We start from the raw sequence: 24069 nt of genomic DNA on the forward strand, positions 1-24069 counted from the left end.
AACTAGCTCTGAGATGTGAGGGAGGTGATTTCATCCAAGATCCCCCCCAGAAATCCTGAAGTTGCTTCTAAGCATGACTCACTGATACATCCCTGGGAACTGGTCCTGTCACTGCCACATAACTGTGTTTTGCTGTCACAGGGCAGCTCAAGTTGTATCTGCTCTTATCCTTGGAGAACAGCAGAATTCAGTTTTACCAGTGGTTCTGCAAGGTGTTGAAGCAGACTTGGCTGGACAGCCATGGTAGGTGCTTCTGAAGCACTGGAGAGGACAGAGGGAGCTCAGTGTCGAAGCTGTAGGCAATAGAGCCATGATTAGTAAGTTGCAGACATACCACGCTTTTTGCATGGATTTCTTATCCTTAGTTGTTCAGAAGAAGAGATCATTGACCTGAGCTCAGGCATCCTTCATCATTCCAGTTTTCCATCGCTCCTTCCCCATCCCAGCCCATCAGTGTCCTCACTTCTCCCTGTGTTTTCGCTCCAGCTGTTCTCGTTTCCTTCAAGCGATGCCCGTGCCTCTGCTGGCAAGTCCCCGTTTGCCCCCATTGCCATTTCTCAGCAGGCAGGGGTGGCGAGTGCTGACTGCCTGCGCGTCTTGGCAAGCTGCTGCCAAACCTGGCCACGTGTCTAACCGGCTGTCCCCTGTGGGGACCCGCAGCAGCAGCTTAGTTCTGCCTGAACGCCAGGATAGCATTTGTGAAAGCTATTAAAAAGTTTGTGGACGTCAAGTAAATGTATATGATTAAATAAGTGATTCGACTAGTATAATTAACAGATGGCAGGCACAATTATATATTCATATTTCAGGCCAACAACATTTGGTAGATATAATTACTTTACAGGTGTTAACTGCCCTTGTATCATGAAATGAGGTGTCCCTAAACACTAGAGGTACTCTGCAAAGTGACTCGTGGTGATAAACTTACAAGGAGGTTAACGGCTCTCCTTTTGCACGTGGTGTTGGGAAACTAAATTCAGCTCCTTGGTCTGATACCAAATCTAAGAAAGCAAAGTGAAAGAGAGGAGCAGGTGTTATATAATCTCTACACTGATTTCTGGAAAAAGCCACCAAATATTACAATGTGCTTAAAATTCACTTTGACGTTTGAGAGATGCAAAGTCCAAATAGGCAGTCACTCAGGGAGGAAGAGACATCTGGTATGAAGAGTTCCTTTGATTTTTGCCTTTTTTTTTTTCCAAAATTAATTTTTTTTTCATGTGTGTAAGAGTAAATTGCATGTCATTTGGATTGGATTCCAGTACAGATTGTGATGACTTGTGGCTGGAAGAGTAAAAATGAATAAGTAGATTGTAAGTTTATGCTCGTTTTGTAACTATTTTTTTTAATAGAATGAAAACGTATTAGTTCACCTTGAGCTTTGTATAACAAAGTTTGCCAAAGAGAAGTTGCATAAACAGAACACTCACAGAAGCAACAAAATGTCTTTTTTGAAGGTTCTTTGTTTTATGCCCTACATTTAACATTGGCCTTAAACAAAAAGATCTGAAAGAATCCATGGAAAATTAAACACTTCATTGGCATGCAGATAGGAAGTTAGTGAAATTTTCCTGTTTCCACAGATGGAAGGGATAAGATAATTGATTAAGAGCAAGGGTTGATCCTCAATTTTCACCTTTTTGATATTTGGTACCTACAACTGTCAAAACCTGGGCTTTATATCAATATTATCATTTCAGCATTTCCTGATTTTGATTAAAGGAATTAGGTTCATAGCCTGATTTTTTTTATTTTGGTTTGGCATCAGTCAGAGCTGTCACAACATTGTAAGCAGTCTAAACACCAGATTAGGAGATCACACTTACTATGTCCACATTGAAGGAAGTACATTTGCTTTCATGGTAAGGCCAGCCACAGTTTCCAGCTGTTGGTCTGGGGATAAGCAGTGGTGCTACTCAAGGTGTGAGTGGCCAGGAGGGAGTAGAAATGGGGTTGAGAGGGAAAGGAAGCAAGTATGTGAACTGCTGGCTTGGAGATAAATTGAAGTAGATCCAAGCAGAAAATCTTACTGTCGGTAGGCACGAGCAACTGAACACTGTAGCACAGGTTGTCTGTGTTTGTGAGGTAAAAAAGCCTACTCTGAAGCTTACAAGAACTGGCAAGGCCTGGGTGGCGTGCAGCATTACAAGCTGTTGGCTCACTCTCGGTGCAAGGCATGGTGCGGGTTGCACAGCCAGAGTCACTCGTGTCCATCTCGATGGGTGCTTGAATCCCAAGGTTTGGAGCGTAAAGCAGCTTTCCTGATCATTAGAATGTTTGTCTCTTTCATAAGTTTTCCTGTAGTAAAAATGTCAGATGCATTATTCTTGTTATGCAAAATACAGCAAATGGCAAAAGGTCGACAATAGCTGTCAGGATTATCAGAGAATAATTGTAGTAACTTCATGGCATATCAAATGTGAAGGCTTTTATTTAATAATAATTCTTATGAAGTAGCTGGGAAGTAAATATCAAATGCAAAACAAATGCCATGTGAAAGGAGTGTACAAGGCCTTGGTTTATTTTTTTCACTTTGTGGGTTTGTTGCTCTTGCTGGCTCAATCATTTTGAGTCCCTCTGTTGCCACAGCAGATGTTTCATCTCTTCCATCTCTGATTATCTCTCTGACGGTTTTGAAATATCTGAACATGTGAACAGATTATATCTTAATTTCTTTCTTTTATACTCTTAAAAATATTCTTTTCAATTTATATTCTGACTAAAGAAGAGAAAAATCTGGATTTGCTTTATAATGTGACATACTCCAAAACTTAAAGGCTGTCCTGAACATACACAATTAAATCATCATTAAGTGTTTTTGACAAATACTGTTTGACTTACCAGTTATGCATTAGAGGCAAACAGGGTTGTTGATAGTGCACGACTTTCTTGTAGAAGTGTCATATTTAAGAAAATAAAATAATGCTACGGACTTGATCCAATATAGTTGAGGGAAGGGAAAGAATTGTTTATGTACTATGAAGCCTGAAAGCATAATGCAATATGAAATAAAAGGAAACAGTTGAAGAAATTGAAACAACATTATACTAAATGCATTCTAAATTCCAGAAGAAACTAGAAATGCATACGAGTTTTTCTCCTTTTTTTATTTTTTTTTCATTTTTTTTGTGTTAAAAGAATATGAAACTAAATATTTGCATTGCTTCCTTTTATTTATTCATTTGTTATCATGCATGGTAATAAACTGTTGAGGATGGCTGCTTCATTATGCTGTGGGCATGTAGTAAAACTAACTAATTAAAGCTTGGTTTAAGCAACTCAGGTTACTGTGTAATTTAGCGCTAAGGGAAAATTGTTTCCTACTGTTTTAGCATTAAGTAGGTCTGCTGAACCCACTTTTCAGGGTTAGGATTCACTTTCTAATTTTTTAAGTAGTGTGTATGCTGAACAGGAATATTTGCATTACAGGGTTTGTAGTTTTACTCTTTCACTTTTATAATTCCAAGATTTATTTAAAAAAACAAAAAAAAAAAAAAAAAAAAAAACCAACCAAATCTAAAAATTCTAGCTTGCATTGGCTGTAGGACAGTAATAGAGGCTTCTCTCATGGTTTTCTTAGCTTTTTTAAAATAAAAGCATTGTAATGTTTCTTTGTGAGTAAATGTAGAGTGTGTAGATGTGGACTTGTTGGGATACTGTTTATAAACAGATTATAAATCAACTGAAAAGTTGTCAGCTATTGTTTAGGTAAAAATTATTTCCAGTACAAAGTAGCATTCTGCCTTTTGATTGTTTGGGTTTATTGGGCTGGCATTTAGAGACAGAAATGGCTGGCAAAACATAACCTGTTTTAGAAACAGTATCAGGGCTTTAAGTAGTGATTTATTAGTTCTGGGACTACTCCAGGGAATTAATTAATTTTCTGTGAAGATTATTTGAGTTACTACATCTGTACTACACTCAGTTACTATTACAAAATTTTTAACATTCTTGCATTTATGAAAAAAGCTTTAGAGTTTTTCTATCAAAACATTAGTTTTAACATCCACCATCATCACACACACATGTTTTGTAAAGTATTGCTTTGTTCTGTGTGTTTTGGGGGAAAAAAAATGAAGTGATTTTAATGTTTTCCTTATATTCTCAGTTACCCTGTGGGTAGCACACCTGTGAAGGAAGCTAACAGTGCAATATTTGTACACAAAACTGGTGTTTGATACTGCTAATGACACATACAAAAATGTGTCAGAGGAGGCTTTCCAGGAAATTTGGTAACTATGACACGAGACATGATATCTGTTAAACAGCTGAAAGATGCAGATGGAAATACAGACCTCATCTGTCAAATGGCAAGAAATTGATTCTGAAATGTGATAATTAATAAGTGTTCAGTACACTTACTGTCTGCTGGCGGAGGTGAATAAGCAGGTTGGCTGAATTTGCAACTGGAATAATTGCTTCATTTAGTAGAGTAAAAACACTCAGAGGGACCCAGCTTTTTAAAGGTAAGTTGATTGTCAATGTATTGACAAATGAAGTTCAAAGGAGGAGGGAAAGTAAAGCACAAAGAATAATTTCAAGTATTTGTACACTGTGTCATGAGTTAGCTGTAAACAGAACTCATGGTTTTTTCCCTAAGGTGTTTGGCAGGTTTGTAGTGTGTCGTTATTACATATCTTGTCTTGTTTTACCCAGACTTCAGTTCTGAATGTAAAGTAGAAGAGAGTAAAAACTTGGGGATTTTTTTTTTTTTTCTGTGTTAATTCAAACTGAAATTTCCTGTCCTGGAATTCTCTTTTTTAAGCCTTACTTAGTTCATCATTTAAAGTATTGACCAAAGATAAAAAAAATCAATCAAACAGCTTGTTTATTGATAAATAGCATTCATTTTTAAGACTGGAGGAAAGTAGGTAAGGAGGCAATCATTTGTGCAGTGTAGGCCTAAGACTACTAGTGCCTCGGCCGCGTTCCCTCTCTGCTAGCACATCTTATATTGGTGTGGAAGGGCAGTGGGCACAGAGGTCTGGGATACTGCTCTCCCAGTCACAATTCTATGTGGTGTTGTGTCCCCTGTGGTTTCATATCTGTACAAGACAAGAATGCTACCAAGATGCCCTATTTGGGTGGGCTGAAGCCGTGGAGACATGGGGAAGGCAGGGGAGGTCCTGGCACTTCTGGAGAGAAGATGGTGGAGAGTCTGAAGTATGTCCATCTTGATTTTTAAAATGTTTGTTGTGAAGAATATAAAAATATTTCACAACATTTTTATGCCCACAGACTGCCTCGCTTCTTTATCTGTTGTTTGCAAGTAATAAAATGTAAAATTCTTCAGATTTTTGCCTCGGTCCAGCAAACAAGTATCTGGAATTGCTGATAATTTTGTCAGATCAAGTCAAAAGCTGGGAAATGTTTTTGCAGATGCTATGGTAGTAGAATCCAACATACCTGAGCCTTTACTGGGGAACATTTTGGGGGTATGATGATTAAAGGAGACAGGTGGGGCAGGGGAAGGGAGTTGTTTAAGGCAAAAGGAGTGAAAGTGGGTGTATAGGGTCTGCTGGAGACCACGGTGAGCTGTCAGATGCTTCCAGAAAGACATTGGGAAGTTACTGTTCTGTGACAAGACGGAGACTGGAAATAGGGTATGCTGAATGAAAACCTTAATGTTTTCAACGTAATTTGTAATACTTGCCTAGCTCTACTTACTGTTTTAATTTTTCTATGGAGCTAATATCTGAACAAATTTGGCACAGTAATGGGGTCAACGAAGGTGCTATGCTTGCAGGCTCAGCTTAAATGACACAGGGATCGTTCTTAGACAAACTCCATACCCGGACAGGAATAGCCCAGAAAGATGGTGGATGACTAAGATTCCCTTTTGTAAACCAACAAAGATTCCCTTTTTTAAACCAACAGCAGTAGCACTTGTATTTCAAATGCATTTTTGTCTTCTAAAGACTGTTGATAATGCCAGCAGATAGTATTTTGGAAGGGAAAAAATCTAAACTAACGTAAAGTAGCAAAAGGAAAAGATTAACTGAACCCATCTGCTTTTATTTTAGTTGTGTTGATACTTGTTCAGATATTTCAGTTATTTGTTTTTGAAAACACTAAAGAAAAACAAGAAAAACTGCCAGTGAAATCCCAGTGGTGTGTTTTCTTGATCAGAAGCTGCAGGAGCATTTTAAATGGGCAAGGGGATTAGGTTTCAGAGAGGTGTCTTTATGTTTGGCCTCTGACTAATTCAAGCTGTCCTTGGGGAAGCTTCAGTGACTTTCAGTAAGACACTCGTCTTTAAGAAAAAAAAAAAAAAAGTATGATTGTTTTTTGCAGTCAAGCATGACCTTTTTCTGGTGTTTATATAGGGAGACAGCGTGACCTACTCTCCCCTTGCACTGACATTCTTTTCTGATTTTGTTTTTATTTTTCTTTGCAGATGATAATGTGGCATAATTGTCACATTTTAATTACAGAAATCTGTAGATGCATATTCTAAATTTGGGGCAATGAGCAAAGTAAACTAGTGAAGATATTTGCAGATAAGTTTTGCTGACACTTACATTAGATGTTTGTGTTTATTTTTAATCTTACAAAATTTTAATATTTTGATTACATTTTAAGCTGTGAAGTGAGAGTCTGCAAAGGCAAGATAGCTCACCGCATAAGTTCATGATGTTAAACTCATCAGAATTTTGTTACTTATGAACTTGCTTTGTGGGTTAGGTTTGTTTTTTTGATTTCTGCTTTTTTTTCTGCTATGATAGTTTAAGGAAGAGAGAGTACAGATACTGTGTCTTACTACCTACATGCAAATATAAACAAATTCATTTGGCAGAAGTAGCACCGAAACCTGAGAATTTTAGGGGGATGTAGCTAAGCAGTCAACAATAGTTCTTCGTATAGTACTATGACAAAAACAGAGGAGCAAAGCTGTGTATGACAAATATTGATATTTTGCATGCACATCCTGTGGCCAGGCTTTCAACAGAGCAATGGATATTTGGGAGGAAGGAATAAGAGTGCCAAAACAGGAGTCATTGCTTAACAAGTAGTCTCACAGTAAGTGGCTTAAAAATCTTGATCGTTTAAGTCTACCAGAGAGAGGGTGGGAGGTGAGGAGTGCACTGTATATGTATACACTGTAGAGTATATGGGGAAAAAATAATCCCAGGTACAAAAGGCTTCTTTACTCTAAAGGTGGAAGAATGTGAGAAGCTCTAATGTCTGCATGCTGAGACCAGGCTCATTCAAATTAGAAGTAAGGCGCACTTATTTATCTTTAACAGTGAGGCTATTAATCATTGGAACAAATTACTGAGAAAAGTGGTGGAAACAGACAATTGCCATAAATTATAACTCTGTGAGGAATTATCAGTGGATTCATTGGTTTCACCAAAGAGGCATATTATGGAATCCAAATACATTATCTGAAGGAAATTGAACTCAAGCAGTAGCACAAACCACATAATGCTAGGATATTATCATCTGTGCAGTACCAAAGTATAATCATAATTGTAATCATAGCTACAGCTCAGTCATTTGTTTTTACTTCGTAACAGCATCGCTAAAATGATTTCTCATCTTGTCTTTTTTCAAGGAGTATTAAGGAAATTAAACTTGTTGGATTTTCATGCTCAAATGGAGATGAGGGCAATCAATGCAAGTTTTGCAACTTCACCTACCTTTGCAACTAGTCCCTACTAGTGTTATCAACATATTCTGGTGTCTTTTGGCTTTGACTGCTTGACCTTCGCAACTGCCAAATTCTGACTGTTATAATGTGGCTTTTAAACAGCTGCATAAACTGCATGTAGTGTAAAACTGTTCCCAACAAGTTCTATTAAAGACAAAGCTGTTTGGTTTGTAGGCTATTTAATTGAAATTAATTTCTTATGAGTCTGTGGAGAACTTCTTCAGTTATGTTTATATTAGGTGAATTTGATCAGTAGACCAACCAACTCAGAGTATTTTGAACACTTTCAATGGCAGATTGCGGTTTTCCTAGCGCACTGCTCAGTCATGGTATGACCAAGATAGCTAAGCAAGAATGAGTGTTCAGAGCCAGCAACAACAAAGAAAACAAGCAGAAATTTCAGATAAATTTCCATGAGGACTTTTGTCCTTAGAGAAAAAAATATGTATATTTAAACAGAGAATAGCTTTAAAAGCCCCAGCAAACTCCTCAGCAAATGAAGGAAGTGCCATTTTGTATACCCTGCTTTAATTAGGCAATAGCATTTGTGTCCAAAAGAGGACAAGCAGTCTCTTGTCCTTTTTGGATGAAATACTTACTGCATGTGTTTCTTGAGGGATGATCATTCCTTGGGAAACAAATTGTGAGTAGAGCATTTGCTCTTTGCTTTGAAATTTCTATAGCCATGGTGACTTTTTTCTCTGAAACCATTCAGGAGTTATGCTTGAAATACAACCTGTGCTCTCTCCTTTCAGAGTACATGCCCTCATTCTTGCAGACCATGTGTCACTTAGATAAGCCAGCATTGAAGCCCTACTGTAGCCTGGCAGAAATATCTGATGGTAGACCTCATTGTTAAGTAAGCTAGTTCTCCCTGACAGTAACTGGCTTGATTTAAATGCTTAGCTGTGAAAGTCACATATTCTATCAGCCTCTTCAATCGCTGTATAAAAACCTTTGCTCACAAGCAGTTAATACAGATTACTCATTTTGTTGTAATGCTGAAAAGAGCACTGCACTGCTTTGGTAGTATAGCAGTTAAAGCAGACTGAAAGCATAAATTTCATTAATCATAGTCCTTATTACAGTGGCAGAACAGATCAGAAAAGTGTAAGGATATTAGCCAGTGTCTCACAAGACTCTGACATGCATGATTTTGTGTAGATGTGAAAATATTGGCTTCAGTGTCTTGTATGTTCAGATTTTAAATGGCCTTTCCCATCTTTTCTTTTCTTAAGAAGGCCAATTACTTAGTTGCATCACTGCACACTTGTAATGATTGAGATCTGTTCTTGAATTGTTACCACATCCACTAGAAGTTAAAAACAACTTAATCTCTCTCTCTCAGAGAAAAGAAGAAGAAAAAAATACAGCTACAAATTTCTGGAAGATATGTATAGTAATCCAAGGGTTATTAAACAGCTTAACCTCAACCCATTTTGTTTCAATAGCTGCCCCTTGTCAAATGTCTCTAAATAATGGTGGAAAATATGTTGACCAGAGTAAAGGGGGTTCATCAGTTCTGTTGAATTTAGCTCTCATCTTCCCAGACTGCCTGATGTTATCTAAGTTTGGGGCAATGAGCAAAGTATATGATGTTATCAGGCAGTTTGGGAAGACGAGAACTAAATTCTTCTGTTCAAAATTTTTTGCACATTTAACTCACATACTTCAATAAAAAATATCTTTTTATAGGAAGCAATGCTTCTGTTATTTTGTGAACTGCAAAGCTGTATGTCAGAGAAGGTGAAACAAGGTGAAATTTAAGTGGAGTGCTTTCCGGTGTGAAGGTAGAGTCTGAGGTTTTGTAGGAAACTGTGGAATTCTCTGCTCCTCTGGAGTTTTGTTCCAAACACCAAATAGAAATCAGCTCAAGACTTGAAGTTGCATTTACATGTATAAATTTTATATTTGGGTATGTTCATATCGTATGCATGTTGTCCTGAGAAGATAAAGAATCGCCTTCCTTGAACATATTCAGAAATTGGCTGGACGAGTTCCTGAGCAACTTGATATAACTGTTTAGGGCAGGAGGTTGTGTTATATGGCCTCCAGAAGTCCCTTCCAAGCTGAATTCTATGACACTGTCATGCGCTCTCTCTTCCAGTCATGCAAGTCAAAAGCAAGACATGGAGGGACTATTGGGAAAAGCAAATGAGTATTTTGTTTGTTGTTGTTGTTGTCCTGGTTGTATCTCAAGTAATTGTGTATTATAATTTTGTCTAATACATTTGGGAAGGCATAGGCTGTCATAACTTCAAGAGTCAATTCAAGGAGAAAGTGAAAATATGGTTATAAAGAATGTGGCCAGTAGTGGGAAATTAAGTCTGGTAATCAATAGCTGGCATGAATGGGTATGGGTAGGAATACGAATCGGGTCGTCTTGAGAGGGAAAGCAAAAGAATCAGGTATATTTGGAATGTAAGTCAGAAACCATTTCACAAGCTGTAAGTCTTCAACTAGTTCTAAGGAATTTTATATTTCTAGAGATATTAAAGACATTCCACAGCAGATTTTTAATCCAGCAGATTATTGTGATTGTCAGTAAAGGTTATGAACTGGTGGGTTGATTGTGACAACAAGACAGGATGGTAGTAGATAGCCTGTGTGCGTGTTATACCAGTCTCTAAAAGGTAAACAGTTAAAAGAGGTAAAAAAAAATTACAGCAGAGAAGCTAGCTCTAAAATTGTGAACAGACACTCAGCAATTTTTTTAAGTATTTCAGTAATAAGTTGGGAGGAGGAGATTGCTGTTCTTTTTATTCTTGAGCATTTATTACACTCAGCAATAAATCTATTTTAAGTGACACGAAGCTGGTGTCCAGCAATTAGCCTGCACTTGCAAATTATCCCATGTGTGCTTGTGTGGCGTTGACTTGACTAATTGGCTGCCTTTCTTTTTTGCATTCTGTTGTGATTGTATGATGACAGTGATTCAGCATGTACAACATCAGCATAAAAAAATAATTTAATGCTCCACTTACTCAGCAAGCATGATTGACACTCTCTTGGGTGACTTAGAGTAGTGCTGGTCTCACTATCACATCAGCAGTTGCTTTGCTGTAACTGTGAAGCCAAGACAACTGTGCTAGTACAATATATTTTTGAAAGTCAAAATGTAAAATTATTCAATATGACTGACAGCATGGACTGGATAGATATCCTAGAATAAGAAAAGACATAGTAAAGAGTGGTGACTCTTTTTCCAGTGAAGAACTAATCCTTTACATTTGCATGTGAATGAAAACTACATTTGTTGGGTTTGCATTTAGCAACACCATCTGTTCTGTATGAGGCAAGATCAACTGCTCATTAATTAATCACATTTTATACAAAACATCTCATTTTAAAAGGAGTAGAAGTTACTATCAACAAAATCTAAAATCCTTTTCTTTTTCTGGGTCCAGTAAATTGCTAGCTTTGCCACCTTTTTTGCAAAGCGAAAGCTGTTTCTAAAACAAATTACCTTGTTTTGCTATAGGTGAGTTATTTTACATTTTCCAAGTTTCTGCTTAGCCAGAAAACAATAGCTCTGAGAAACACTAGCTGATTGAACATGAGCAGCAGGACAATTCTTCTTAGAGTATTTTATGCAGTTAAATGTTAAATGGAAATATATTGTTTAGAGCTCACAGTGTATTTTAGAAAGTACTTCCACAGCTTGCCAGTGCCTCCATTGGTGAGCGAGGCTTTTTCACTACTTTTTCATTCTTTGTCGCAAGGCCCCTATCCCACAGCATGGAAAAGGAGCTCAAGAGCTCCGCTCTACAGAGCTGGACTCGGTCTGAGCAATGGCATCAGCAGGACCACAGGGTTCTGCAGGACTGGGTCCCCATTCCCACGATGGCCTTGCAAAACCTTTGTAGCCAGATGATTGTAGGAAAGAGAACCAACAACACATGAATTCTGCCCAGACAGTGGGCAAATAAAGCCAAAATAAAAAGCTTTTTATCCTTATCATCCTTTTCCTTTATGAAAGCAAACACGTAAAAGGACTTTTCAGAGAAGCCTTTTTCCTCTGAAAATTAACAAGCTTAGACTGTATTTTCTAATTATTTACATTTTCTCATCTAATGACTGTTACATTAGAAAATTATAGCAGTGTTTTTCCTGTTTACTCAACAATACATTTTTTGTCTTAGATATGTCAAGGGACAGTTGAATCGAAATGGGGTTACTTAAAATGCACAGAACAGTTTTTATTGTATAAAATTTTTGTAATCAATATCAGCTAAAAGTATGCTAGATGCATAAGGAAAAAGGATTCCTTGCACAGGGTAAGCCATCACATTTTGATATTGAATTGGCACTGGCCATTGACCAATATTTTTAGAAGTTTTTTTTTTTTATTTGTAATACTATTTTTTTTGCAGGTGGGTAAGTGACTTAGGTCCCAAAGTTTCATCAAAATTCAAAGGTGGTAAAATTCGTGGTAGTCAGGTATCTAGCTTTAAAAAGAATTTGCCTGCTTGGCACCTTAGCAGTATTTTAGAGTTCTAAGTACCTTTGAAAATTGTTTATTATTTTCTTTAATATTTTAATGCCAAAGGATTTTATTTTTTTTTGCCCACCTGTTTTATTTTTGTCTTCATTTAAGAAGAACACAAGCTTTCTTACATTTTCACAGTACTGTCTTAGCTTTGAATGAACCTATGAACAAAATAAAGCCAATTTACTAAATACATTTCCAGGTACTTAAGGAAAACTTTTCTGTCCAATAGAAGCCACAAGTTTGGACATTTGAGGTAAAATAATAACAATAATAATAATAATAATAACAGTCAATACCAGTTTCACAGGTAGAACAAGAAGTAGACAACATGTGCATTGAATGATTCAGCAATAGATTTATGAAGCTTCAGTTGGCTTTAAATGTTGCATTTTCCATTGATCCTGTGAATATTTTAAAATCCTCATGTGCATTTATGGAGGGCTCAGTCGTACATTTTTTATTTTAATCATTTGAATCTATAACAGTAAGTTAGTGTATTTTTAAAGTCCTTAATAATTTATCCTATGCATCTAAGTTTTTTAAAAGAAAAATGATTTTGAAAATGCAAGTTTCTGCCTGATTTTTGTAAATCTGGTTTTATCCATTCTCCATTGCAGTAAGGCTTAGGTAGATCAGAATCTCAAACTCAGATCTTTATCATGTCCTGATACCAGCCATTGTTGAACGTATGCTGCTCATCTAAAATTTAAATGAGAGCCATAACAGCAACAAATGAGATGTATTCCAGGAGGGGAAAACTGAGATTTGCTGTAGGCAGAGTATCTTTATCAGTGGGAAAGGGCATTTCATACATCCTTTCTTATTCTGATTTGCTTGAGTACCGACATATATAGTAGAAACTCAGTAATAATATAACAAGGGATGTTATTAGCAGCACTGCCTGTGTCATTTATGGTATGTGGATTTAAGCCACTTGATTAATTTTTGTTTCAGCCAACTTTAATAATACACAGTAGATGACAGACATATATGTGTGTGTATAATTTGTGCATAATAACTGCATTATATATTGGTTTGGTCAAAGTGGCAGAGCCAGAGCACAGTATGACAGTTATTGGTAGGCTTTGCCATATGAACACAGCATGGGAAGGACCAAGTTGTAGGCTGTTCAGCAGAGAGAAATTTCATCCTTTGCTCTTTGCAGGGGTGGGTGGGGATAAGGGGCTTCAGCCCCAGGGGTACCAGGAGCCAGGTGGGGCTAAATGGGAACAGAGGCACAGTGAGTTGAGAACGTTGCACTAAGTGTGCAGAGAAAGGATGTGGTTTGAGGGATAAGTGTTGTATCTGCATGTGGGGGAATGCCTGTGTGCATACACACATGCACACTTACACATGTATGTAAAAACTTTGAGTATCATGATTCCAGCTTTCAATTCCAGTTTTCATTTCTCATTCATTTCCAGTTTTCAATTCTCATTCATCAAAGGTGAATGTGGCAATAGTTCTTTCACCAACTCTCTCTTCTGTATTTTCTGTTTTTGTTTCTTACAGACTGTGTTCTGTGACCGTGGTCACTCTATTTCATATGGTGGTATATAATTTTCCTGACTTGAAGGACCAATATTTTTATACACTGGAGAAAGGAAGCTTTAATGATATCCATAGAAGACCTTTGTATTGCTTATTCACACTACTCCAACTTAGGCATTTTGCATCAATACTGAAAACATGTTAAGGTCCCAAATACATTGTCTGTAAACAAAGATATAAAATGATGTTTATGAATGTTCATTGGAGAGAAATGAAAAACATATCACCTTAGAAATGTGGCGATTTGTATTCAAGTAAATGTTTGTAAATGTTTTCTTCATAGTGTTAAGTGGTTAAGTTCACTAGGTTAGTGGGTAAAATGTGTATGCAAATATGTATTATAAATTCTTTGTGTATATATGGGTTGTTTTAGGTGATGAGTCTTTCATTCATGTTCAATAGAACCATGCCTCTAATTAATTTGTTATTTTTTTATGTTGAAGGTTCATTTATTCCTATCACTGTTAATTTTGTAATTGACCTTAGACAATTAATCTCCACCATCACAGTCCTGGATAGGTTTCCTAGGAATTTTAAAATGTCAGGCTTTTCCTGTGCTTACTCTTGCAGCTTGATGCTTGTTGACATGCTGATTCATGTTTTACAACACGAGACAGTTTTGTTCTTCTGGAGGAATGAGTTTATAGAGGTCATGGCAGCTTTTCATCTTTGCTCCTAGACTATATATCTCCTTTTAATTTAAACTCAAAAAAAAAAAAAAAAAAAAAAAAAAGTAGTGGGATTTCTGCAGCTAAGCTAAACTGCAGGAATCAATTGAATTTATTATCAAGGGATGTCTAATCTCTAAAGCTAATACGGGGCTTCACAGCTATTGATTACATGTGAAGGATGCACAAACTGTTAATCATGCATGGAGGCAATAGAATAAACATACTATCAAGAGGGAATGGGCAAATAATTGTCAGTAGTGCAGTTACATTTAATCTCTTTGCTATACCTCTGAAGTAGGAACAGCTTTATTTTGCATCCAAAAAGGTATATTCTAGAATATATTGAATATCCTCTCATTGCTACTGAAACTAGTGTAGTACAACTGATTATCTATGTAATAATTCATATGTTTTTTTCAGCTCCCTGAGGTACATGGTCAATAAGAGATTTGTAAACTGGCTTAATAAGTTAGTTGCTGGATGAAATGAAAAGGGAAAAATCTCATGGATTTTTATGCAGTTGCATTATAACCTTTGTTAGCAACAACATAAATCTATACTGCTAGTACAGTGTAAATGCTATTGTATTATTTATTCTGGCTGCATATTTCATGTGAGGAATAGATGGACATGCTAATGTACACAAAATGGATTCTTTTTGTGTGTTTGCATCCCTATTTATTTTGTATTCTATATATGTTACACATCTGAAAGAAGAGATGATCAGTAATTCCTTCTATTTTTATTACAGAAATGCATACCTGTTAATTTTTCATTTTCTGTCTGACTGCTGAAATTACCTGATTGTACGGTTTCTTTCAACTTCATTTGAATTGCCTTTCTTTGATGTTCACTATTTCTTTATGCTTCTAAGTTTAAAAAGATTAAAAGCCTGAGTTTTCCGATTTGGTTGGCAAATGTCAAGCGTCTAAACTGGTGACATGGAACAAGATTTAGGGGAGAGGAGGAGAATAATAAAATAAAGAATACCTTGGTTAGACTTTCTGACCTGTACTTACATGCAGGACTGAAGTCCTGTTTCCGGATATGAGGGATTTTTTTCAGGATATGAGGGATTGCAGATGCTGCCAAACTGGAGTATCTGGGATAATATATGTAGGTTATTATTCTAATAACAAATGAAAAGTCTATGTTGATCCAATTAGTGGATGATTTTTTGTGGTTTGGCTAGGAATCCACACAGATAGCAAGAAGGAGTCTGTGGCTCTAAGTAAATGATTCATGAAGTATCATTAAGTAGTTAAGGCCAGTGCTGTTAATTGATTTTGCCTTTAACTCTAAGCTGGCCTTTAACTCTACTTAGCAATGGTCAGAAATCTGCCAGAGTTAGAGGAAAGAAACTTGAAAAGGAAACGAGAACTATTCTGTCATAAAAAGAAAGAGCTGTTCAAGGAAATAAGGCTGAAATGCGTGGCATTCTTGGGATGTCTGAATAAATTGGGCTTTCTTGTATTATCATCATATTGTTATTTAGCGTACATGTATGTTCTTACTTTGTTTTAAGATCTGTTTTCTGTAGAAGCTCCTAAAGAAGCATGCATTGCTTTTAGAAGTTACATGGCTATTCCTTTTCTTCAGCACTAGAGCCATATTCAAACAGATTAAATTCTGCCAAGAGCTATACCTAGTTTCTAGCTGTATGGTTGTAAGTATTCCTCTGGCAAGCACATCACTTAGGCATCCATAATCATACCTCAGTAGGATACACATATTCCCTGCAAGATTTGCAGTGTAATTTAGGCATTTTTGGTATGATTTATATTCCTTAGGGAGTGAGTCTGAACTACATTCTTTTGGATTATTAGATCCTTGAAACACAAGGTTTTCATCATGTGTATTCTAGGGCAGATCAACATACCTAGGGTTTTATTTTTTTGTTCATAACATAATTTAATTATAGGATGCTCCCTTTCAAATAACACGGCCTAGGTTGTTTCCAATGGAGACTGAGAGATGGTATGTTAGTGCTTTAGCTTTGCTAGAGTGTGCTTTTGGAGGAAATTTCTTCCTTGTCCCCAGTTAGTACTCTTTGTTTTACAAACAAAGAGCTGTCTCAGCATGTTCAAACCATATTTCTTTGAAACCGAACTGGAAAATAAGTTTCTGTGGTGTACCTTCAGCCACTAGAGGACAACCAATTCAAGGGTACAAAAGACAGCTAGTAATGGTTATACAATATATTTATATAATGTGGATGTGTCAGATCCCAAGCCCCAGTGCTTTTTTTCTACACACTATGTGTCTTGCCTTTGAGCAAGTCATCAGACCAGCTGTAGATGTCCACCTCTGAATTTTCATGGTTGCCTTCTTGGTCAGTGGAGAGACTGACAGGGTGCTTTTGAGGCTCAACTTCTCTCCTTCTAAAGTCCATAAGTAAATTATGTCAGCTGATTTATGTTGTACCTGTGTTTTGTTTTGTTTTGTTTTGTGTTTTGTTTTTTTAATCTTTCAGACTTGGTCATAAAGGGAATTTAGATAGAGTTTAAAATCACAAGTCTACATACTAGATGATACATTTAAGTGACTGAAGGCAAAGAGTATGCTAACAGATCACCCACAGAAATGCAGAAGTGATCACAGTTGATATTCTCTCTTGCTGAGACTCTGGTTGTGTGTTGAAATTTATGATAACTTTAGTCCAGTCCAGTTCAACCAGTGATACGCTTTTATATACAGCAACTCAACAGATTTTATGATGTGAGGGAGCTTAGTCAGTATATATATAAAATCTTTCTGCACTGTTCATTGGTCACTGGTAGCAAAAGTAATAATTGAAAGTAATGCATCTGAAATGAGCAAATGAGGAAAGTGTTTTCTTACTACACATTTGTCAGCTGTTTTCTTTGTCATTGTACTTTCTCCAGTGTACTCGTGCCATTCTTACATGTTTTTATTAGTGGTCTTTTTAGAAGAATTCTTTACAGCAGGAGGACTGCAACATATTTTTTTTTAGTTTTGGGAACATTTTGTTTTTGTAGGACCTTGCGTGAACCGAGGAAGCAGCAGGATCCACAGTGACATCTAAGAATAATCCTCTTTTTATTTCCCACATGCCAAGGAGAGACCCCTCCTGGAAAGGTCAGGAAAAGCCACGGGACAGAGAGGCTCATATTCTCACAAAGAAAAGTCTGGGGAATTCCAGTGGCTGTTCGGACTGAATATTAGCAGAAAAATTAGGACATTTTTTTCCTATGTCATTTTCATTTTAAAGTCTCAGGGCAAGATAATTAAAGGACGTTTGGTCAGAAACTGCATTTTAAAGTACAGGGTTGCAATCGTAAATCCAACTGACTCTATGCCTTTACTAATTATCATACATTTGCTTTTGTATGTCAGAGTTTTTATGTGATATAAGTCCCACATCTGTTTGTAGTTCCCTCAAAACTTGTGTGAATTTATGCATTATCTTGCCTTCCTAAACCTGAGATTCTACCACTTAGTTTTCTCTTTCTGTGTCACCAATAGAAGTGACCTGAGTCACTCTTGAAATGTGATATGAATTTCAGTCAGTGTAGGTAAAGCAGAAGTTTGAAGTCAGCTCTCATTGTAATGCCTTACTAGAAATAGTTGAAGGGGGGGGGATTGGATTGGAAATCAGAAAGCCAATCCCAATTAAAATTGTATACACTGGGAGGATGCACTGGGCGACAGCATATGGCAGTGTTCAAGAAGCAACATCTTTATTTGAAGTGTTTGTGCTTTAAAATTTGTCTGTTAGTTTTCCATTTCCTGCGAACAAATGTGTGTTCTACCTGCTGGTTAGAAAATCTAATTCCTCCTCCCCTTGCAGATAACTGCATATTGCAATCAATGTTTAGGCTTTCTGATGAAAGGCTGAAAAAGCAAAGGACTTACCATTCTTTCCTAGTCTTATTTGATGGGAAATTTGTAATTCAGGTAATAAGTTTTATCATTAAAAATTGATTTTGAGAAAATGCATGCTCTCGCCTTGTTTATTCTATAACTGTGAAGGCTTTTGTTTTCACTGCTATTTCTGTATAAGTGAAGATAATCTCTACAAAGAGGCTTTGATATTGACCTGTCGTATCACATGTTGCTTATCAAGCACTAAAGAAATTGAATTTCATTTTATCTGTTATCTGGAGCTTCTTATTAAATCATCCGGCAGTTGAGAGATGGTGTGGGGTCAACAGGTTCTGTCTCTTTTGCCAGCTATCCCTGGATTATTAACCTTTGGAGAATTACTAAAGCTGTTCTTTATTTTATTCCGTAACGTTGGGTTAAATCGTTTTGATCCATAAATTGTTGCAAGTGAATAGCACGTGCATGTAATTCTTTTACTTAATGCAGTTTCTGGATAAGGAATGAGGACTTAGTAGTCTGTGTAAATGTAGAGATCTTTTATTATTGTTTTTTCTTTTATTTTGATATTCTCCCAGTGCTTCTGTTTTTAATTGAGAGTAACAGCAGTCAGACTAGGTGATGGATCTGAGTCATAGAGCGGATGGTAGCATTTGTTTGCCAAGAGGGACGATGAGGGTGAGGAGGAGGAAGACAACAGAGTTTAGGTGCTGAGGGCAGGAGGCAGAGCTGGGGCTGCATGGAGGTCAAAGCAGCCACCGCAGTCAGGGGGTCTGGCAGTGAGCAGCACGCCCACTGGAAAGGGGCTCTGGAGGACAAGGTAGGGTTAGTGGAGGAAACCATACAGACCGAAGGGCATAACGAGGCAGTTAGTAAGAATTGTACTTTACCGTCTGCAGCTAAAACTGGGACTGAAGCCCTCCTTCTTCAGTCTCTCATATGAAGAATGAATTATGTATTTTCACTGACCTAAAGGTCAACACCCTGACACCACCAAACCCTCCATATGCCTTGTTGCTGTGTTTCTTTTGGAGGATGTGACCCTGCTGGTCAGGATGTTCATGGTTTATACAGTCACAGGATATTGAGTTTCTAGCAACAACAGGAGGCCAAAATACTTTCTTCCATCACCACAAGGAGCTGCCTTCAGTGTTAAATGTGTTTTCTATTGCAGAGGAACGCTTGAAAAAAAATAAATTATGAATATCCCTTTTCCAATTTTAATTTTAAAAAAAGGATTAAATAACAATAAAAACGTGTTGCTTCCTGCAATTATTAAACTCAAAATCAAGAAATCTTTAAAAATCCTTCCCCTCATTAGAACTTGACTCAATGTATTAACTTGGAAATGAATAAGCCAAACTATTGCTTTTCAAATAACTTGGCTTAATGCTTAGGTCTTCACTTAGTGTCTGGGCACTGTTATGCTTTCAAACTTGTTCTAAGAAAAACAGCATGAACACTTCTAAGAAGGAACTAGAGCTGAGGAGCCAGCAGTGGAGTTCACATTTCTGCATAGGCACTGGAAAGTCAAGTGTAAATGAAATCTCTGAAGGGCTACTGCTCTGAGCCACTGCTGCCTGGTGGTGACAGCACAGATGACCTGGGAGATGGGGACCACTCGGTTTTCTTCTAGTGCTGTCAGTAAATCACCTTGGAGCTTTGAACAAGCTATTAACATTTCTGTGTCTTTTCCTCCTTGCAGGAATAAAAATAAAATAAAAATAAATAAATAAATAAAAGATTAACAACACTAACCTGTCTCACGGGAGTAATTGGTAATTAACATTTGGAAAATATTAAGGGCTTTCCACCATTGTTAGTATTATTGAAACTCCAGCTGATAGGTTAAGAAATGAATAGATTTTGAGAGAGTTTTATTTCTTCCCTCTTTGGCAGAAGGTGCTGATTTGGCATAATTAGGTTAATGAAGAAGCAAGAAGTCAAGGACTTAGATGCCCAGGCATTTTGGATAAAAGTTCTAGTTGTGGCTGAAAGAGGGAAGGTGGGGAAAAATAACTGGGAAGACAGATTGAGTGAATTATGGGGTTTAGTAGTATAGAAAGCATATCGAAGGATCGGAAAAAATGTATAAATCAAAATTAAATCACAATTAAGAAAATGTTTCAGGAAGCTGGAGTCCCATAAGTGTGAGGGAGAAAGGAAAAAATGGTAGCTGAACACTTCCTTTTGCAGCTATATAGAATAAAATTATTTTTAATGAGGTGCTGGGATTTTTGGGAAACCTGCTCAAAAATTCAATGGTATTTTATCTGAGAAAAAATAATTATTGGGAGATTGCTTTCTAGTGAGGTGTTACAGATGGAGACTTTGTGGTGTGGTAGTTTAAAACAATTGGTCTTTACCTCTAGAGACCCCTGAGATAAATGTTGCCCAGAGGCGAGAGTAAAATTGTGTTTTTAAAGCATCATTTTAGGAGCAGTGGGAATTTTGGCAGAGTTTACCAAAGCTGTTGAGAGACTCTGCAGACTTTAATTACCATCTCAATATTGCAGAAGTTGTTTAATTTCTGCCAAAGAAGGGAATAGTTGTGAGAAAGTGAGATCACACTCTGTCTTTCATTCATTCCTTTTTGACAGGTGAATAAAGGATGCTTTTCAATATCTCCTCTGATACTGTGACACATTTGTAAAATTTGCATAGAATTGTAAAATAATTTTTCTTCAAGAAATAACATTAATAAAGTTCTTATTTTTTTCTTCTCTCTTTTGAAAGTCCATTACCCCATAGTGTGAATGCGTTTTAAGGCTCGCCAGGACGGAAGCAAGATGAAAATGTAGTGCATTTTCTGTTATTGAAAGTCTGCTTCAAACACTAATAGTTTCAACCTTCATGACCAGACAACTTGTATCACATTATGCTTCTTTTAGAGGTTCCAGTAAACTTTCAAATCAAATTTGAATTCTGCCTCTGTTGTGGGTGGTTGGAGGCACAACCTGGATTAGTATAATGAAGGAAAAAAATGACAAGAATCAATCTATTTTACACAGAAGAATAAGCCTAAAATACAAAACAACGTTTACTCTTTTAGACCACAAAATTATCTAAATCACAGAATATATAACCTTTTTTTTTGTTTTTGTTTTTTTTTTGTTTGTTTGTTTGTTTGTTTTTAATAAATTTGCTGTTTATATGAGAACAGGCTGATGATTAAATTTATTTATTTATTTATTTATTTAGTAGTGGTACTTTTCCTAAGCAACACCTGAGTTTGTTTTTAACTAAGTACATATGGTAGCCAAAGAAATGCGGATTCTTTGAAGATTCTTACCAGCTCCATCAGTGGATCTACCCTGTTGCTACTTTTTTGTTTACAACTGCCTCTTACCTGTCTGTACTTGCTAAAGCACTGGCCATTGTTTATTCTATAAAAGCCCTTTTATCTCCTTCTCTTCAAGTCTCTTATCTCTCAAGGACCTTTTCAACAGTATCTTTCAGCTTCAGATATCTGTTGTCACATTATACAGTATTTTTAGAAAGCTACTGCCCAGGGAGTCTGTTTTTTCATTTGTGTGTTTCACCACATATATATGATAAATCAGTAATTCTGGGCAAAGGGAACATACTTGTCCAAAACCCCAAAAGGGAAGGATAGATCATGGAAAGAAATAGGCAAAATTTTTAATCCTTATCACTCATCATGTTTCTAGAAATACCTTTGTAATATGGAGAATTTGGTTGTTTTGGTGCTTGGGACAAAATGTTTGCAATTTGTCTTGCAAACTGCATGCTGAATAGATTACACTGATTGACATTTCTTTATTTCAATATACCATCTGTGCTTTTGGCTGGCTGGTACCCTGGTTGGGACTCTCATTTCATAAATGCAAGTTACACAGGACAGTTAGGCCCAGAAAGAGAAATGACATATTTCACTTCCTTGGATGATCTTACCTATTTTGACCTTACACCAACAAGGACACAAGACTACAGCTGTACCTACAGCAGGCTCTATTTTCTCTGGTGAAGAAGTATGCATTAGCTCAGTATAAAGATCCCTTTGGTGTATTTCTAGTGAAACTAGCGTATATATAGTCATGGTCATGATTTTCATTGTGTAATCATTTTAATTAAGTTCAATGATAAAAGTTAGTCTTGCATGAGAAATGAATACGATAGAGAGATGATGAAAGATTGATGACAGCTTGGGGAGTCCCACATCCTCTGCTGGTAGACACTCACATGGGGAGAAGAGGTGAGCTTAGGTCACAGTTCAGAGATTACCAGTTTAGAGCAGTGGCCAGGCAAAGTTTTGGGTGTCTGAAAGAAGTGGGATACAATAAGAATATCCAGAAGCACTTTTGCAATATTTCTCAAGGCTTTTGCTTGAATGAGTAGCCTCATTACCAAAATAATAAACATTAATTAATATCTGCATCATTTTTGTAACTGCTGGCTTAGTAAGGTGATTAGTATAATTAGTACATAGCATTGCCGGGTGGCATGTTAAATCGTAGTGTAGTGACTGTTGACTCTTTACCCCACTGTGATGTATTATCTAATTTACTCAGGTACAAAAAAAAAAAAAAAAGAGAGAAAAAAAAAAAAAAGGAAGGGATATCAGGAAGGGAAGCCAGTGGTGACAGCTGGGTGGCCTTTTGGTCAATCTTCTTGCATCTGCTGTCTGTATTCTCAATTGCTTTGAATTGCTACGCTATTAATTAACAATTCCTTTTCTCACTGTTACTAAATCTTAATCACTAATTGAAACCTACAGAGAAAGACAGAAAAAGAATAAAATAAAAAACAGGGAGGCTGTGGCAGTTTTTCCCCTTCAGGGTACCTGGACAAAGGATGATACTTCTTCCAGTAATTTCTGTGTATGTGCTAGGTATATCCTCTGTTTTAACTTCCCTATAGCTATTATATATATCTTACAGTTCTGTGCAAGGATGAAGAACATTAACAGCATTTTTCTTTGGTTTACTGTTTTCTAGAACCCATGAGAACACCCAAAACTTTGAAGATTGCTGAGATTCAGGCCAGACACATTGCTGTGGATTGGGAATCTCTGGGTTACAATATCACTCGTTGCCACACTTTCAATGTCACTATATGCTACCACTACTTCTGTGGACGCAATGAGAGCAAGGCAGACTGCTTGGACATGGACCCCAAAGCACCACAGCATGTTGTGGATCACCTGCCTCCATACACGAATGTCAGTCTCAAAATGATCTTAACCAACCCAGAAGGGAGGAAAGAAAGCGAGGAGACCATTATCCAGACAGATGAAGATGGTATGTATAAATGCTATTACAGATACTATATCCAAGTCCAGTCTAGACAGGTGGAAGGAAATGACTGTGTGTTACAATATGTGCTTCGAAGGATAGAAGTTCTGTTCAATTAATGTATTAATTAGCCCTCAAAAAATAGCTTTAAAAATACTGTAAATGTCACCCTGCATATATAGCCCAAACTGTCCCTGTAGCTCAAGTCATACTGAATATCTCTCTTGCAAGAAAAAGGAAGGTAGTTTCTAAGTCATTGTAAAAATGCAGTAATGTAAGTGACGAGACACATGCAGTGGTATTAGGTGAAGGCTTCCTAATGATATTTTTGGTGTGGTGTTTGAAAATCAAGTTAATCTGTAAATTATATTTAAATATTCAGTTCAGTGCTTTAAGACTAATCAAGATTTAAAACCTCATCAGCAAATATATTTGAGCAATAACTTGTGTGTATTCTAGGTTTCGGTATATAGTATCTGTTAACTGTTTAAAAACACGCAGCAGAGTAAAGTAATATTTTAACAACTCCTCTTTAAAATGCTATAGGTGAAATTTCATTGACAAGGCAGTTTAACTTAATGTAGTTGGGGAGAAATAAAAAAT

At 36.8% G+C, this 24069-nt stretch overlaps 1 protein-coding gene across 5 annotated transcripts in view; it reads left to right on the forward strand.

Annotated features, from left to right (window-relative positions):
• The window catches only part of PTPRK (protein tyrosine phosphatase receptor type K), a 414301-nt gene that overhangs the window by 289369 nt on the left and 100863 nt on the right, over positions 1-24069 (forward strand). For all 5 annotated transcript variants that reach the window (XM_072036027.1, XM_027454570.3, XM_072036028.1 and 2 more), the window contains exon 8: positions 23170-23472. In XM_072036027.1, the coding sequence (XP_071892128.1) occupies positions 23170-23472 (303 nt within the window). The remainder of the gene's footprint in view (positions 1-23169; positions 23473-24069) is intronic.

Source organism: Anas platyrhynchos, chromosome 3 (assembly GCF_047663525.1).
Source record: "Anas platyrhynchos isolate ZD024472 breed Pekin duck chromosome 3, IASCAAS_PekinDuck_T2T, whole genome shotgun sequence".
Lineage (NCBI taxonomy): Eukaryota > Metazoa > Chordata > Aves > Anseriformes > Anatidae > Anas > Anas platyrhynchos.